Here is a 17,492-nt window from a genome sequence, read left to right as displayed (position 1 = left end):
TTTCTGGACTGATTAACATTCAAGTTTTTGGTTGATTTCCGTTTTTGTCATGAGTTATTGCATAAAGTGTTGAGATTTTGTAGAAAGCCATGTTTGATGTGCACTTTGGTCAGTTAAAGTAATGTATTCAAGAATGGTTTGTTTTGATTAACCGTGCTCAAGAGTAATTTTGTTTCATAATATGATGCTGAGAGGGACTATGTCCCCCAGGGTACTGCCGGAACGTACCCTGGGTACGGTCCGGTATACCGGAACTTACCTCGCCTACTCCACTAACGAGTCTAGGGAGTCGCCTACGCCTACTCCCTAACCCTAACACTAACCATATCAGATAGTTACCAGGGTACGTTCCGGTATACCGGACCGTAACCTGGGGGACATAGACCCTATGAGCAATACTGATGCTTGATGCCTCCTATCAATATATGGCGAGAATGATTACAATAACCATTCATGCAGTCATTATGGTGCGCTGTATGCAAATGCAATATTCTTTTTCGTAATGTCCAACCATGGTCAATATCTCGCATGCATATTAGAAAGAATATCTGTTATAGTTTTGATATTTTTGGTCTATGGTAGCGCGTTTGCTGTGTCCTGTATTAATAAACACCTGCCTGGTGCCATACTTAGCTACAGGACAGCCGATGACTGCATGTTACTGCTTGCATTGATCACCATTGATCATTGAAGAGACATCATCAGTAAGCTGCAAGTTCAGATGACACTGAACAAACGCCAGTGTGTTACAGTAATCACAAATTTGTACGGCCACACCTACTGAGAATATTAGATCTTAGGTATGTATTGCACATTTCAGACAAATATTGACGTAAAGATCCGAATATTATGTCGAGAAATGTTGGTCACATTTACGCTCAAATACAACCGTTTAGTTATGCAGTGCAATGCCATTAGTTGTATGACCCATCGATGAAATCGTGAATTTGTGTTGTCCCTATAGTCCTTACTAAACCGGAGATTAATAAACGTATTAATTTTTTAATATTGCACTTTACTGTTACAGACTAATGGCTAACAGTGTGAAACAAGTTAGTGTGATGAATAAATTGACCCTACTTGTAGTCTGTTTTCGATCGTTTAAATGTTTTTACATGAATTACAATGTTTACTTTTGATAAGCATACAGCTATGTCTATAGATATAATTAAGCAAGAAATATGGATAATTATAACTGATGCAAAAAAACATTTGATTTTACTCAGTTATAATTTGATTCAATTTAATAATAACTATATATGTATTATGTATATGATTTACAGACTTAACAATAAATAATGTGATATTGTCTCGTGTTATCACACCTATAATATTACAGCACTTGTGATTCTTCAAATGGGTGATTCTCCAACTAGGGGGTAAATTGCAGTTTCCAGACACGGGAAAAAACCGTTCCAATGAATTTCATTTTACATTTTTAGCTCACCTTGACATCGTCAAGATGAGCTATTGTCATTGGGTGTCGTCCGACGTACGTCCGTCCGTCAACATTTGGCTACGGTCAACGATAACTCAAGAACCGTTTGACCCACATGTTTCAAATTGCATGCAGTTGTTACTCCTATGGGAGAGGTTTGAACGTCCTATGTTGGAGCACGCCAGTCGATCGATCGACCTACATTCGAGCCACGGCCACTTTTTGGCAAAAATGGAAATGGCCATAAGTCAATTCAGGTTCAACGGATTTTGTTCATTTTTGGTATGTGAATGAATAAGGACTGGCCCCAAAACATATCACATAGGTTTTGATATTTTTTTTAAATTATGCAAATTAGGTAAATTTTGGCAATTTCACTATGCATTTCAGTGTCTGCCTATGGTCAATGATAACTCAAGAACCGTTTGACCCACATGTTTCAAATTGTATAGAGTTGTTACTCTTATGGGAGAGATTTGAACAGCCTATTTTGGAGCAAGCGAGTCGACCTACTTAATTTCGAGCCACGCCCACTTTTTTGCAAAAATGAAAATGGCCATCTAAATTCATTTGATTTTGTTAAATTTTGGTATTTGACTGGAATATTTTATTGTTTTTATTTGCGCAATATTTGAAAACCAAAATGGCGATCATTTAGGCGTAGCGCCATCTCGTCAATATTTCAGACTTTCAGATCTGAAACATTTATTTTCGCACAAAACTTATGCATATATCATTATCAAGAGTATATAATGGGAGATATGCTATATAATGGGAATTCTCCCATATATACTCTTGATTTATATATCCCCCCTCCCTCTTCTATCACACCCAAGGTGAGCTACAGTGTCATTGACACTTTCATTATTATGAGACTGGATACGTGATTAGTCAAGAACCACGACGAGCAGCGCACTCGCGACGATTTTTCTTTTTCTTTTCTAGATGCATACATGTAACACAGCGTCATCTTGATAACTCCGTTATCTGGTCACATCAGCAAAAAAAGGCATGCGACAGTAGCCTTCCGTCAATTGTTCACCCTTGCAGTATTTCGTATCTGGAAACGGCCGCTTTCTCAATTTTTTCTTAATTATAGTAATTAAGTATTAATAGTAATTATAGTATTAGTTTTTTCTTAATTATGGTAATATTGGGCACTAGTGCAATAATCTGCCTTTTATACATAGGCTAGATGCCTTCTAGACGTCTAGAAAGCATGAAAGGTAGGTTTGAGATTGTCGAGAAATTGTGCCTTTCCGTCAGGTGACGTAGCTATGGTTTGCGCGTGAAACGTGATTCGACACCTCGCTGGAGATTTGCATGATGTAGCCTACATGACAAAAGCTTCGAGTGAATCAAGTCGTTTATAGCGTGAATAAAGTGATTTTATGTGGTTGGGTACCACAATCCAGCATCGCACTTGCGTACTTCTAACGTGATATGTTTGGCTTCTAATGAGCATTATATTTAGAAAACAATGTGTAAAGTAGAGGCTTGAAATACTCACATCTGCATTAAGCAATTTTTCATTCTTTTTCTGGCATTGATTTCGAGCCGGGTTGGAGGCTCCAAGTTGGAGCATGACGCTAAAAGCATCCATGGATCTGCCAGTGCTTGAAAAAGCATTAGATAGCAAAAGGACCACCTACATTTCGTTAAAATTTTACTTTGAATATCTTTCTAAAAGTAGTATTGAATTTCGTATTGGTTTACATGGGTCGCATTTTATTTCGTACATCCAGGAAGTACGGATATGCTTGATCCAATGACAGATGGCCAGTGTACACGGTCAGTTTGCTAATGTGTACACCATGTGCATGTATACGGGTACTATTAACCTATAACGATGCTAATTACCCCTCGCAAAAATGCAAATGACATTTTGTATATACAAAGACATGTATCTCGTTTGCCCTGTCAGCGCTTGCACTAATTCACGCAACCAGTTTATCCACCCATTCTCTTATAGCACCTAGAGGAAAACACTGCATCAAAAGCAATACTGGGATTATATTGTAGACGTGTTATGCGCACTACCGAAGTAGAGGTTCTGCAAGAGACTATAGAGAGAGATGACAAGAAGTAATGTGCTAGCGTTTTACTCAACCTCTAATGCAATACATAAATTCTTCCAGTGCACTACTGAACAAAAGAGAGCTTGTACTAAAACAGTAACCGTATCACGCACTTACACCTTTCTCAGCGGGTGTCGCTTTTACAAAAGCTCCTGAGGAGGGGCGTCCCCCACTATGTATACGTCGTGGCTCGGACCAATGACCACGCTCCTTCCTCCACGTCACCGGTCTCGTTTTAGCTCCCACTTGCCCAATCCGCCTTACCGAATAAGGTGGGGTAAGTATTACAACTACTGAATACGGTGGGGTAAGCATTTCCCACTTGGCTCGGTTCCATGATCCGATTCTGGCCCTGGTGTCAGCGCAGTCATCCACAGGTTGGCACCTTCGCGGTTGATATTCTAGAGCTGCCTGTCACATCCCGCAAGAATTCAGGGATTCATGGCCGTGGTTTCCGGCTGGCCGGCTCTGTCCCGAGCCACGGCTCGCTTTGATCTCGGGCCCGACCGCTGACCTTCCCGTCTCCGTTTTGTACATTCCCCCTGACACCGGTTGCATTCCCGCATCGCCATCACTTCCCTGGGGTGTGGGATTTGCCCGCTTACAATATATAGTAGAGGAATTTTTTGTCACGAAATGATACAAGTGGGAAGAACCAACCATTTTTTATGTGATCCGTTTTGTTTATCATTAATATTCAAAACCATGATGAAAGGAGTATTTCAGTGTTATTGTTTCTGATGAAAATATATGTTTCAAAAGTGCATTCATAGCTTCAAAGCTTCAAATCAAAATATTAGTTTTTGGTTGATTTCCATTCTTGTCAGTTATTGCAAAAAAGGTGTTGAGATTTTGTGGAAAGCCATATTTGATGTGCACTTTGTTCAATTATCTAGTAATGTATTCAAGAATGGTTTGCTTTGATGAACCATGCTCAATAGTAATCCTGGTTCATAATACTGATGCTTGATGCCTCCTATCAATATATGGCGAGAATGATTACAATAACCATTCAGTCATTTTGGTGCGCTGTATGCAAATACAATGGTCCTTTTCGTCATGTCCAACCCTGGTCGACATCTCACATGCACATTAGAAAGATTATATGTTATAGTTTTGATCATTTTGGTCTATGGTAGCGCGTTTGTCGTGTACTGTATTAATAAACACCTGCCTGGCGCCATACTTAGCTATAGGACAGTCGATGACTGCATGTTACTGCTTGCATTGATCATCATTGATCATTGAAGAGACATCAGTAATCACAAATTTTTACGGCCACACCTACTGAGAATATTAGATCTTATGTCTTGCACATCTTAGACGAATTTGGATGTAAAGATTCAATTATTATGTCGATCACATTTACCCACGAGATTAACTGTCTAGTTCTACAGTACAGTGCGATTAGTTATATGATCCAGGGTCCATATCGTGAATTTGTGTTGTCCCTAGTCCTTACAACACCGGACATTAGTAAACGCTGTATTAATGTTTAATAGTGGACTGTAGTTTTAGAATAATAGCTAACAGTGTGAAAAATGTTAGTGTGATGAATAAATTTAGTATAATAAGCAAAATATATATGGATAAATATAAGTGATACAAAAATATTTTTATTTAGTTATGATTAAATTTCTTTAATAATAACTATATATGATTTACAGACTTAACAATAAATAATGTGATATCATCTCGTTTTGTCACACCTATAATGTTACAGCTCTTGTGACTCTTCAGATGGTACTATTTCAGCTTAAAATAAGTTAATTTAATATACATAAAGTTATTAAACAATCTCATTGAGACGATATATCATTGGTGTATAATGGATAATTACATAAAGCATAACATTTACACAAGTTCATAATATATTGTTCATATTAATCTTATGAATCAGTACAAACACAAACTTGTATATAAACACATTACAAGAGTTCATTTAAATTTTAATCTAAATTTAAATAATCAATTCATTTTATTTATTTGAATTTTCTGATAATGTTGTGAATCACACGAAAATCATATAGCAAAGCAAGATTGAATGCTCATAATTTACTGTGAATATTGTGTTTTAGCCTCATCATCAGCTGGCACAACATTTGAGTATTTTACCTTCAGGTCATAGTGATCACGCTCTTCTGGGGGTCTATAAGGAAGCCCTAGGTGCTCAAAGACAGACTCCTCTGTAGGTGTACTCAGAGGCTGTCCTTTACTTAACTTTTCTTTCCCCTGTGTGGAAAAACAAAATACAATGCTTAAAACAACAACTCGAGAAGTTCTAAAACATGCAGATAGGGGGCTCTAATAGCAAAAGCAGTTCAGTCCTTTGTTAACAGTAAACAAATCCATGTTTAACCCTCCTCTTGAGGGTCAAAAGGTTATCAGACACTTACTCTTCGCATGTTAGCGGAAAGTAGATTTCATGTTCCTTTCAATAAAGTGATAAAAACGGTAGGTCAGCTCTGAAACAAAAAAGTTTTGCACTCGGTCCGTTAGACCATGTCCTCAGAAAATGTCTGATATCTGACCTTTCCCCCACTGCCCTTTGACCTGTGACCTCTCGCGCTGGTGATGGGTTTCCTCCCCATCACACTATACATCAAATATTAAGAGCGTAGGTTGAGCCGTTGAGATTTGTGCCGCAATTCCGTATTTCCTCCTATACCTTAACTTAAGTTAAGGGGGAAATAATCCCCCTCCATTGACACATCTTGCCCATTGACCATTGACCCCCAAATTCAACATCCCGAGTCCTTTTCGCGATCCCCCCCGACGTCACGAATATTAAGACCGTACGTCGAGCGGTCAAGATTCGTGCCCAACTGTTGACGGACGCACGGACGGACGCACGGACAATCATGCGATTCTACAAGCTGTATCTGACTGTCTGTTCTCTGTCCACTCCATGGACGGATCGTGTGTCATTTCTTCGCTTCTGTAGGCATTTCCTAGCGAAGTGGTTTTTCTCCCCACACTGGCTGCATACTTTCCCCCACGCCGGGCACTCTTCCTTCTTAAACGCATGCTCTCGCCCACAAAACTTACACGTTCTCTCCGCCCCTTGTCTCTTCCTCTCCTTTTCCTCTGTGCTTCTCCGGGAGCCACCCCTGCGCATCGATATTCTGCTTAACGTCTCCTGCCGTAAAGCATGACATTGCCTCGTGGAATTCTCCGCGGCTCTACAAATATCGACGCTGTGCTCCAGCGTCAGCTCGCGCTCCTTCAGTAAAGCTTGCTGGGTCGCTGTGTCTCGTACACCCAACACAATTCTGTCTCTGAGAATTGACGTCACGCAGTTCTCGCAGTAGTTGCACGTACAAACTAGAAACCTTGTTGCCGTTAAGAAGTTCTCAAAGCTTCTCACCTTCGTCTTGATTCTTCCGGTTAAACACGTATCTCTCGTAGGTTTCATTTATTTCACCCACTGCAAACTCCTCGAACTTATCGATAATCTCCTGCACCGTTCTCTCCGCCTCCTCCGTCGAGAAATGGAACCCATTGTATACCTTGGCGCCACTTCTCCGAGGGTGTGCAGGAACAGAGCTACCTTATATTCACTGGTCTGCTGCTCCAGGTTCGTGATTATCGAATAGTTCTTCCACTGCTGTCTGAAGGTTTTCCATCTCTCAACTATATTCCCCTCCACGGACAACGGGAGTGGAGCGCGTATACCTTGCACTGGCCTGTGAGCCATGCTAGTTCACTTAACAGCTGCGTTGTAGTCCGATAACCGCTGCCACCATGTTACGTGTTACTGTACACACAAAGAAAAGGCTGAACACCGAGCTTGACCAGGTAGTGCCAGGTGGCTGTACTGAGAAAGCAAGAGAGCGCACATGGCACCTGTTGGTGGTATATATACTATATGCCCCGTGACCATAGCTCCACCTGTGGGCCGACATAGTTCAAATCTATTATCACGTAACATCCCATACCATAGAAAATGATAACAGTCACCCCTCATCCTATAACGAATGACACTACACATAACGCGTAAAAAGGTCGATCTATAGCATGCCACGTTATGCATGCTTATATAATCATTAATAGCACATTAACTAGTAATATAAGTATTTATATTATATTTAATATCATTTATATAGTACAGTATACATATATATGTGTATATATATACATATATATATATATATATATATTATCAGGGGTTAATAATGACAAATTTGTCATTATTAACCCCTGATATTATCAGGAGTCTATCAATATTGTATATCAATATATTGATAGACTCCTGATATTAGATAATATATATCACTATATTTTAACAGTGAGATACCCCTAGTAATTAATATAATCTTGAAACAATGCATTACGCGAAGAACATTGCAGACAATGGAAACTTTACCTTTCTGATGACTCCGGCATTGAGCCTATGCTCTGAGAGAGTCATTCCCTTCTTGATTGCGAGAAGGCGCATCGATCTGTTGAAATGTGCCGATCCAGTGAAATAGAGCAAGGCACACGCGTACTCCGTGTACGGTACCACAATGATGTCAATCCGACGATGCTGAAGGTTAAAACAAATTTATGTTCACTTCAGTGTGCTGTGTGGTGTTTAACGTTAGATACATGTGCATGCATATATCATCATGGTATCATGAACATACCTATACTATAGTATATGTACTGTATAGATGAGATGTTCATGCACATCTGATATACATTGGTATCGCATAAACAGACGCCAAAATTCGTGCCTATACTATAGTGCTAATGGATAATATAATAAACATATGCGTATAGACATTAATAGAGAGGTTTAAAATGCTCATAAATGAATTTATTAGGCTTATTTAATCTTTTTCCAGGGCCTGTAGCTCTGATGCCCACCTCCCTGGATCTACCAGGTATAAATTTTGAGCAATCGACTTGCAACCACAAACTGCTTAGCTATGCACCTTTGACGGATGACGAACAACCTATCTATCTCACCTTTCTGTTTTCCCCTGGCAGTTTGCATGCGCCAAGATACTTTCTGTGGGTGCCATCTGTTGCTGTTACTAAATCATCAGTGATAAAACCTGCGAACAAAACTCCACTGTGTTGTTGTGCGCCACGAAATGATAACAAAACCTCAAACTCAGTAAGCTCTCATCAACATAACCCTTCGTATCTATGGTGACAGGTGAACTGACCACTCTGGTGCAGGTCCAGGACGAGTTGGTGCAATACTCCAACGTGTGAGCTGCCATCAGGATGTGTGATAAGAACATCAGTGTCACCGCACGTCGGTTTTCCACGCCTGTATGAACCACACGCTTGCACTATTAGCCCCTTCGCTATCGCGAGCGCAGATGTCTGTACCTGAAATGAACAGCCAACACAACTGAAACGGAACCAGACAGGGCTCTCTAGCACTTTCCTCAACGTAGCACGCAATGTTGCATCGTTATATTACTTCCTTCGCATCTCAGCAGGTTTTTGAATATGTACTTGAGAAAATAATGAAGAGAGCTACAGGCCAGAAATAAAAGCAAATGGTTAATGAATGCAAGCCAATGCTTCAGTGCTTTTAAGCTATATCTGCTCTATCTAAGAAGGCCACTAACACAAGTACAAAAGTGCCTATGATAACTGTCTTTGTTAAATCAATATTGTTGATACTGACAATTCTGGTATTAGATCAGTGCTTAGCAGTCAGATTGTGTATACTGCTTCATAATGAAATAATATTATGTATATAAATGAACAATAAGTAATACGTGTGCTATCCTTCCCTACACTGGAAGAAGTGCAATTATGATTGGCACTATTATGTTTTAGACTCACTAAAACAGTTAGGTTTATATCCGATTGCAATGCTGCATGCATATGTCTGAAAAACGGATCCTGCACCTATCGTAGATTCCTTTTACAGCTTCTATAAAATCATATGCATACCATGTTTTCTATTTCAGCCGCTTCTGAACGTGGCATTCTGTCCAAAAAGTCCTCAAAGTGATTTAACCCAATAGCCTGCTGCTTTGTAATCTGATCTGGGTGTGCTCTGACATCATCCAGCGTTCTAAAACCCTGCAAAGGCAAAAAACCATACAACTGTGGACTTAATGCGGTTAAGTTGAGAAAAGAGCTTAGCTTAAGCTTGTTGATATTCCTAAATTAATATATATATATATATATATATATATATATATAATAATAATAATATATATATACAGGTAATAGATCATAATAGTGTTTTTCTACATAAAATCACACTTCGACTTATTTAACCACACAACCAACAACAAAGAATTCAAACGCCACTACAATGCCACTGTAACATTATCAGCAAATCTCAGACTAGTAGCCCTTGGCCAAGCAGCAATATCTGTTAGGTTAAGTTGAAAAAATGGCACCAGAAAATTGCAGCAACCACTGTCACACCTTCAGAGTGGACCGTAATGGCTTATTGTTATTTTTATCATTTTTCATGCCCAAATTTTGTATTTAATATTTTTTGGTATTTCATACATTATAAATAGCCCAAAATATTATTAGATGAGATAATGTATCACTTTATAATGTGCATACATCTGCTATTGTTATAATTGCACGGTGGAAGTCTCTGAAGTCCATCAAATTTACCTGCTGCACCCATCGCTCAGCAGTTCCTGGTCCAGCGCCCCAAACATCATTGAAGAGGTTGATGGCTGCCATCTTGTCTCCACTCATCACCTCATCTAGCCTGCGCAAGCAGCCACTCTGCACAATCTCCCATATTTTGTCTGCGATCTGCTGACCAATGCTAGGCAATGCAGCTGCTTCCTGTTTGTGTAAAGCGTGTAAGGTATTTTACTATCAAAAGCACACCAAAGACATCTCAATTCTTTATCGTGCTGTTATCACTGTAATTGGAACCCTCCAACTTACATGGGCACTTATCATTGCAGGTGATAAAACCTTTAATATTTGCCTTCCTTTATAATTCACACAGACATTGTCACATACCAGTTTGCTAATGTATGGTACTCAACCCAGGTGTAGTCTGTAGGTGTGATGTAATAATTTAAATTCCATGTGTCTTTTCCTCCATCTAAGTAATTATGCACATTGAAAAGCCTACAGAAAGCTTGTAATCTACATACCTCCCATGACTCTATGGGTTTTGGGTGCTCCTTTAGCACTGCAACAGCTTTCGAGTAACCAAGTGATCGCCACTGGTCCTTAGTATTCTTATATGTCTTTGCAAGTATCTAAAAAAATTGTTAAACTCAGTTCAATATACAAAGTCAAACAAAAACAATATCGAAAGTGTAGTAGTGGTTTATATGAAGAAGGTAGAATGTGCATGAGGATTGCAAGGAAATTACATGCACATCACATTTTTACATCATTCAAATTAAATTTTTTATGTAAACACTAACATGAAATACAGCATAAAATGCAATGTAATACATATATTGCAGTGCACTTGTGAAGCAACAACAATACCTCTAGTTTATCTGTAATATGAGGATTGTGATTCACACTCCCATGTTTGGACGACATTGCACACACCCACCGGCCCTTCTGTGTAAAAATTCAATAAATAATAAACAAAATTAATACTTAAAGCCGCACAATGCGCATCCAAACGCTAATTTCTCCAGTACTAGACTAGCAAATACTTCGTGGCATGCATAATCACACTACCTTATGACAAAATAAACTCTAGTTCCTCCCATTTCACTGCGCGTTGTCTTATAAAAGGTATTTGAAAATATTCTCCGATGTTGTTCAAATTCTCCGATGTTGTTGACAGTTTCCCCAAGCAACCGTGCAGCGGTGCTACAGTACAGCGGTACAGGTGTTGCAAAGCATAGCAAAGATAAAAACATGTGACGTCACCAAACCAAGTCGAGGCTATGTTGTTTGGCAAACAATTTAGCGTTGGCGCCAGATTACCTGATTTGAGTGATTTCGCACCTCTTTCTTGTTGGTTTTAAGCAAACGCGCAGTGAAATGGGAGGAACTAGAGTTTATTTTGTCATAAGGTAGTGTGATTATTCATGCCACGAAGTATTTGCTAGTCTAGTACTGTAGAAATTAGCGTTTGGATGCGCATTGTGAGCCTTTAATCACAACTTACATTATTAGACTTATTACTAAGTCAAAGCACCAAGTACCTCCCGCTCATTCTACGATTGGTATCAAGTTCTTCCCATAATATAGCTGTTATGCAATACATGCGTACTCATTTACATCTTCTATTTATTTTTCACCTTTGTTGTGATAGATGACATTCATGGTGAGATGTTATATGCTTTCTCCACGTTAATAGGGGCTATTAGCACTCTCATTAAATAGTACCAGCATGATTCTACAAAATTGGCGTAAATAAAAGTGTCCTTTGGCTAGACAGTGTAATCATACCGGGAGCTGTTGGGCAATTACAGCAGTCCCTTCACTAGATGGCGCTGCTGTGCAATTATCACTACACTCTGACTTATGATTATCCCTGCTTGTCACACTGCAACACAGAACAAAAATTAATTTATAGAACAAGCACAATCGCAGGGAGGTCAGTTAGATTGCAAGCCAACCATCGTATAAACGTGTTTAGTAAAACATAAATAAATCCTACAGATTAATCTTGGATTTGTGCCTGTCTACTTTATGCATAGCCGTGCAACAGATGTAAAATTCATGCCTATAATTTGGTTATTACTGCATTTTCCAAAAGAGTTAAGATTAAAAGCAAGTTCTAAATACCCAGTCTTTCCATTTTCTTCATCGGTTGTGATGTTCACAGTATCACATATGCTAGTATCATTGCTGGTGCTACCAGCTATTCTGTTTACAGAATTATTAGCAAGCACAATCTGATCATCTCTGAATGCAGTGGTTTGTGACGGATGAGGCATGGTAAGCTCATAGACACTAGTGTCTACCAGGTGCTTGTTCTTCAGACATGCACTTAGCCAAAGTGACTTAAGCACTCTTGCATGGGCAATGGGCAACTTGTCAATCTGAAATTCAAATCATTGCATATTAACAAGAACATATGTATACTTGTGTTAATAACAATAACTATGCTGTGTTCATGCAATGAATTAAACAGGTAGCCATATGTATGATGCTACATCAACTTGGTCCTGAAACACCATGGTTTATTCTGTAATTTCAATAATTTACATTTATACCGACCTTTACCCACCCATCTATTAATGCATCAATTCACTATCCATCTATCCATACGTCCGTCCATCCGCCCGCCAGCCCGTCCGTCCATCCATCCAGCTATCTATCCATCTGTCCTTCCATCCATCCATCTATCTATCCATCTGTCCTTCCATTCATCCATCCATGCACACAGCACATACCTTGAGCAGTCTGCATAACCTGGCAGCATCCATGTTCTCGTCAACAATTATGTGCGTGCAGTTACCAGCAGTGACCTGCTGTGACACTGTCCCACCATACTTCTCCAGCTGCCTGCGGAAAATCTCCACCCGTGCTTTTCCAATCCCCGCCTCAACGATGCAGGCAGTGACGCCCGTAAAAAAGCGGTTACCTTGGACCGTAGCAGGACAGCAATCGCCTCTAGAAACGTGTGTTTTCTGAAGAAGAAATGATACGTGTGAAAATACAAGATGGCAATGTTTTATATATATATATCAATACACTCCTGATAATATATATATATATATACAGGGCACGAAATTCAGATTTTTTTGCACTGGCCCAGAGGGCTGGTAACAGTAATTTTTTACCAGCCCTCACCATAATTTACCAGCCCTCACAAATTTTGTTTGAAAATCAATGTCATGTTTCACGCTTGCATTCTTGATTTCAAATTTTGATAAATTATGGCATGATATCTTTCAGGTAAAACAGTAATATAGGCTATTTGCTCATTAATGGTATAAATAAAAATGTAGGTACTCGCTAACACGGCTGAAACTACCGGTTCGGTATGGCAACAGTGCCAGCACAGAAACCCAACATGCATTGAAAAATGTCTGAAACGATCATAGCCATGGCAACAGCATTTAAAATCAATGTACCATAACCCAGCAGCACATTTTGGTATTTCTGGCAAGATTTTGTGGTCTCTAGTGAGCATTATATTTGAAAGACAGAGGCTTGAAATATTTAAACCTGCATTAAGCTATTTTTCATTAATTTTCTGGCATTGATTTCGAGACGGGTTGGGGCATGACCCTAAAAGCATCCATGGATCCGGCAGTGCTTAGAAACACATCAGATAGCAAAAGGACCACCTACATTTCGTCAAAATTATACTTCGCATATCTTTCTAACAAGTGCCGCAGAGCGACAGCGCTCAAGTGATAGAAATGGTAGGTCAGCGCTGAAACAAAAAAGTTTTGCACTCGGTCCGTTAGACCATGTCCTCAGAAAATGTCTGATATCTGACGTCCCGAATATAAATCCCGTACGTCGAGCGATTTGTGCCCAACTGTTGACGCACGGACGGACGGACAATCATGTGATTCTACAAGCTGCATCTGACTTCGTCAGCTGAGCTAAACATAGTATTGAATTTCGTATGGGTTTACATGGGCCGTATTTTGTTTCGTACATCCATGGAGTACGGATATGCTTGGTCCAATGACAGATGGCCAGTGTACACGGTCAGTTTGCTAACGTGCGCAACATTACATGTACATGCATCACTCTTGACATGCATGTATACGGGTACTATTAACCTATAACGATGCCAATTAACCCTCTCAAACACACTGAGGCATGCCATTCTCTATTATACCAAGACATGTGTCACCAGCTGCCTAATGACATCAACCTATAGTAGGTACCCTGATCACTTGAAGAGTCAATATAATTACCAGGATGGTGACACATGCTATCACAATACGAGCTCTTCACCTGATGCGGGCCCTGCTAGAGTATTTAAGCAACTGGGAACGAATGCTACGGTTATACACAAGGAAAGCAGGACTGAGGAACTTCACAATGTATCTCTACTTGAACGCATTCTGCCTAGTTTTGGCACTCAGTGCAGGTGCTGTGAATTCGGCAAGCCTCGACTTTGACAGCATATTCAACAGGCGTGGAAACCAAGATGCTACCATCAGTCCACCTGAGCCAGACGACGCGTAAGTAGAGACTACAAACGTATTCTCAGAACGATATTATAGAATATGCAATGACATATTATAACAACAAATATCTTGTGCAATAAGAAATAATGGCAATAATAATATAAGCAATAGAAATTTATCTTCAATCTAAAGCCTCGTCTACACGACGAACCTTAACTCGAGTTAAGCGTTAACTCGAGTTAGCGTCTACACGACAACCCCCCCCCCCCCCCCCCCCGCCCCCCCCCCCCCCGATAGCGATATTACCGATTTAATTATGCATTGCTGTCGCGGGCCGTCAAAACCACGGCAGCGGGGAAGCGAGGGACACGGGGGTCGGGATGCCGGAGTACGTTGCGTGCTGCGTGTGTACAGGTGTGTTGCGTGCGTGTGTACAGGTGTGTGCGTGCGTGTGCACGTATACGTGCGTGCGTGCGTGCGTACGTGTGTACGTACACGTGCGTGCGTGCGGTGCGTATGCACGTACACGTGCGTGCATCGTGAGTGCGTACATGTGTCGTGCATGGGGCGTGCGTGCATGTCCACGTACACGTGCGTGCATGATGTGTGTGTGCGTGTGCAAGTCACGTGCTGTGCCATGCGTGAGTGCGTACATGTGTGGCGTGACGTGCATGTGCACGTACACGTCGTGCATGCGTGAGTGTCGTACATGTCGTGCATGCGTGCGGGCGTGTGCACGTACACGTGCGTGCATGCCGTCGCGCTGCGTCTCGCGCGTGTGCAGGTACACGTTCGTGCGTGCGTGTGTGTGCACGTACACGTTGCGTGCGTACGTGCGTGTGTGTACATGTACACGTGCGTGCGTGTGCACGTACACGTGCGTGCGTGCGTGCGTGCGTGTGCATTACACGTGCGTGCATGAGTGTGTGCTTGCGTGTGCAAGTAAACGTGCGTGCGTGCGCGGATTACCACGTGTGCATGTGCACGTTAGGCCATGTGCGGCGGTGCTTGCAGACGTTGTGCTGCATACGTGTGCACGTACACGTGCGTGCATGAGTGTGTGCGTGCGTGTTCAAGTACGCGTGCGTGTGTACGTACATCTTACTAGTGCTGCCGCATATCGTGGAGGTTAAGCTAACTCGAGTTAAGCGTCTACACGGGCCTTAACTCGAGTTACCTTAACCTCGATCGACTGGCGAGGTTAAGCTAACTCGAGTTGCACATAAAAACGTAAGACAAATGTTTTACATTACAGTTCTGGCTTAGCTGCCTACTCTAATGCTGGTAGCCTTTCCAAGCTCCTTAATGCTCCACAACCAGTGGGGTCATCTGGCTGTGAGGCTTTAGCCTTTGTCCTCGATGCTAGCTCCAGTGTGGGCAGAAGCCACTTCCAAACGGCAAAGGATATGAGTAAGGTGAGAAAAAAGAGAGATAAACAAATAGAGAAAGAGACATGGAGAGCGAGCGAGCGAGAGAGAGAGAGAGAGAGAGAGAGAGAGAGAGAGAGAGAGGAAAAAAAGAAATAGAAGGGAGCAAGCAGTGTGTGGGGGGAATGAAATATGCATGTGTGTCTACGTGTGTGTGTGTGTGAGAGAGATTGATCTTTTCTTTTAGAGAGAACACACCCTGTCAAATTTACAAGTGTAAATCACATTTCAGACAATTGTGACAGGCAAGGACAGCAGCATACCGATCGGAGACGACTGTTTTTACTGTCTGCAGATTGCCACAGTGGTCTACTCCCATCTAGTCGACACGTCAATGAGGTTTGGGGCGTACAGCAGCGCGCGAAGGGTATTGAACGCCATCGACAACATCAACTACCATAGTAAGAACCTGTCTGCGCACTGTGCACACGATCAGGAGTAGATAACAGACAATTTCCTATTGTTATGTTTGTTCCTATTTCCTATTATCTTATGTCCTATTGTTCCGTTTGTTCTTATGTGTATCATACAGTATCATACAGTATGAGACAGTATCAGACAGTATCACACCGTATCACACCGTATCACACCGTATCACACCGTATCACACCGTATCTAACAGTATCTGACAGTACTAGCTGACGATGATGATGATAGATGATGTAGAGACGATGATGTAGAGATGATGAGACCGACAATATGAGAAAGCATGACAAAGTATCAGACAGTATCAGACAGTATCAGACAGTATCAGACAGTATCAGACCGTATCACACCGTATCAGACAGTATCAGACAGTATCTGAGAAGCTGGTGGTTGCTGCAGGCGAGGTACATCGAAGTTATTAACTGCGGGTATTTAACATCTTTAACACGTCGTCACCAGGTGGCAGATCGACGAGAACGGGAGACGCGATGCAGCAAGCTAATCGCGAGTACGCACGCACGGACTGCAGTGAGAGAACGCTCGTCATTGTCACGGACGGCAAGTCCAATAGCGGAAAGGACCCTTGCCGCGTGGCCCGGCAAATGAAGCGTGGTGAGTGGTTCACTAACACGTTATATCGTGAGCATATATATATATATATAGAAGTAAAGTCACACACGAACAACCGTGTAGATAAAAACAAAGTCAATGTATAGAATAAGGGTGTTTAAAGTTTAATTGACAAGCTTTCGAGATTACATCTCTTCATCAGGTCAGCAGACATTGGAATAGAATCAAATAATCAAAAACAAATACAATGCGTTATAGATAATCAATGAGTCACGAGATTTGATGATAATCAATAATCAATGATGCAACGCGCGAATTGTGTGACTCATTGATTATCTATAACGCATTGTATTTGTTTTTGATTATTTGATTCTATTCCAATGTCTGCTGACCTGATGAAGAGATGTAATCTCGAAAGCTTGTCAATTAAACTTTAAACACCCTTATTCTATACATTGACTTTGTTTTTATCTACACGGGTGTTCGTGTGTGACTTTACTACTATATATATATACACACACACACACACACACACACACACACACAC

The 17,492-nt window shown here is 41.0% G+C and overlaps 2 protein-coding genes across 8 annotated transcripts in view; one reads left to right on the top strand and one right to left on the bottom strand.

Moving 5' to 3' along the window:
• Positions 1-5,112: 5,112 nt before the first annotated feature.
• The window catches only part of LOC106810383 (DNA polymerase lambda-like), a 37,048-nt gene continuing 24,668 nt past the window's right edge, over positions 5,113-17,492 (bottom strand). For 5 of the 7 annotated variants that reach the window (XM_014813708.1, XM_014813706.1, XM_014813707.1 and 2 more), the window contains exons 3-13: positions 12,822-13,058; positions 12,211-12,467; positions 11,872-11,968; positions 10,951-11,028; positions 10,605-10,712; positions 10,105-10,284; positions 9,418-9,549; positions 8,673-8,841; positions 8,470-8,558; positions 7,883-8,044; positions 5,113-5,748 (exon numbers count right to left, since the gene is read on the bottom strand). In XM_014813708.1, coding sequence (XP_014669194.1) covers positions 5,572-5,748; positions 7,883-8,044; positions 8,470-8,558; positions 8,673-8,841; positions 9,418-9,549; positions 10,105-10,284; positions 10,605-10,712; positions 10,951-11,028; positions 11,872-11,968; positions 12,211-12,467; positions 12,822-13,058 — 1,686 coding nt within the window. In that variant the 3' untranslated portion in view covers positions 5,113-5,571. Of the gene's footprint in view, positions 5,749-7,882; positions 8,045-8,469; positions 8,559-8,672; positions 8,842-9,417; positions 9,550-10,104; positions 10,285-10,604; positions 10,713-10,950; positions 11,029-11,871; positions 11,969-12,210; positions 12,468-12,645; positions 12,723-12,821; positions 13,059-17,492 lie in introns of those variants that run through there. The other 2 variants (XM_014813713.1, XM_014813712.1) reach the window with 2 other exon arrangements.
• LOC106810386 (von Willebrand factor A domain-containing protein 2-like) overlaps positions 14,381-17,492 on the top strand; it is a 6,194-nt gene continuing 3,082 nt past the window's right edge. Inside the window, exons 1-4 of the mRNA XM_014813721.1 lie at positions 14,381-14,576; positions 15,778-15,937; positions 16,182-16,350; positions 16,835-16,987. Of these exons, the coding sequence (XP_014669207.1) occupies positions 14,389-14,576; positions 15,778-15,937; positions 16,182-16,350; positions 16,835-16,987 (670 nt within the window). The 5' untranslated portion in view covers positions 14,381-14,388. The remainder of the gene's footprint in view (positions 14,577-15,777; positions 15,938-16,181; positions 16,351-16,834; positions 16,988-17,492) is intronic.

Source organism: Priapulus caudatus, unplaced genomic scaffold (genome assembly GCF_000485595.1).
Source record: "Priapulus caudatus unplaced genomic scaffold, Priapulus_caudatus-5.0.1 Scaffold437, whole genome shotgun sequence".
In the NCBI taxonomy this organism is placed as follows: Eukaryota; Metazoa; Priapulida; class Priapulimorpha; order Priapulimorphida; family Priapulidae; genus Priapulus; species Priapulus caudatus.
Note: the sequence above shows the minus strand (reverse complement) of the source record. Positions and strands in the feature narration are given on the sequence as shown.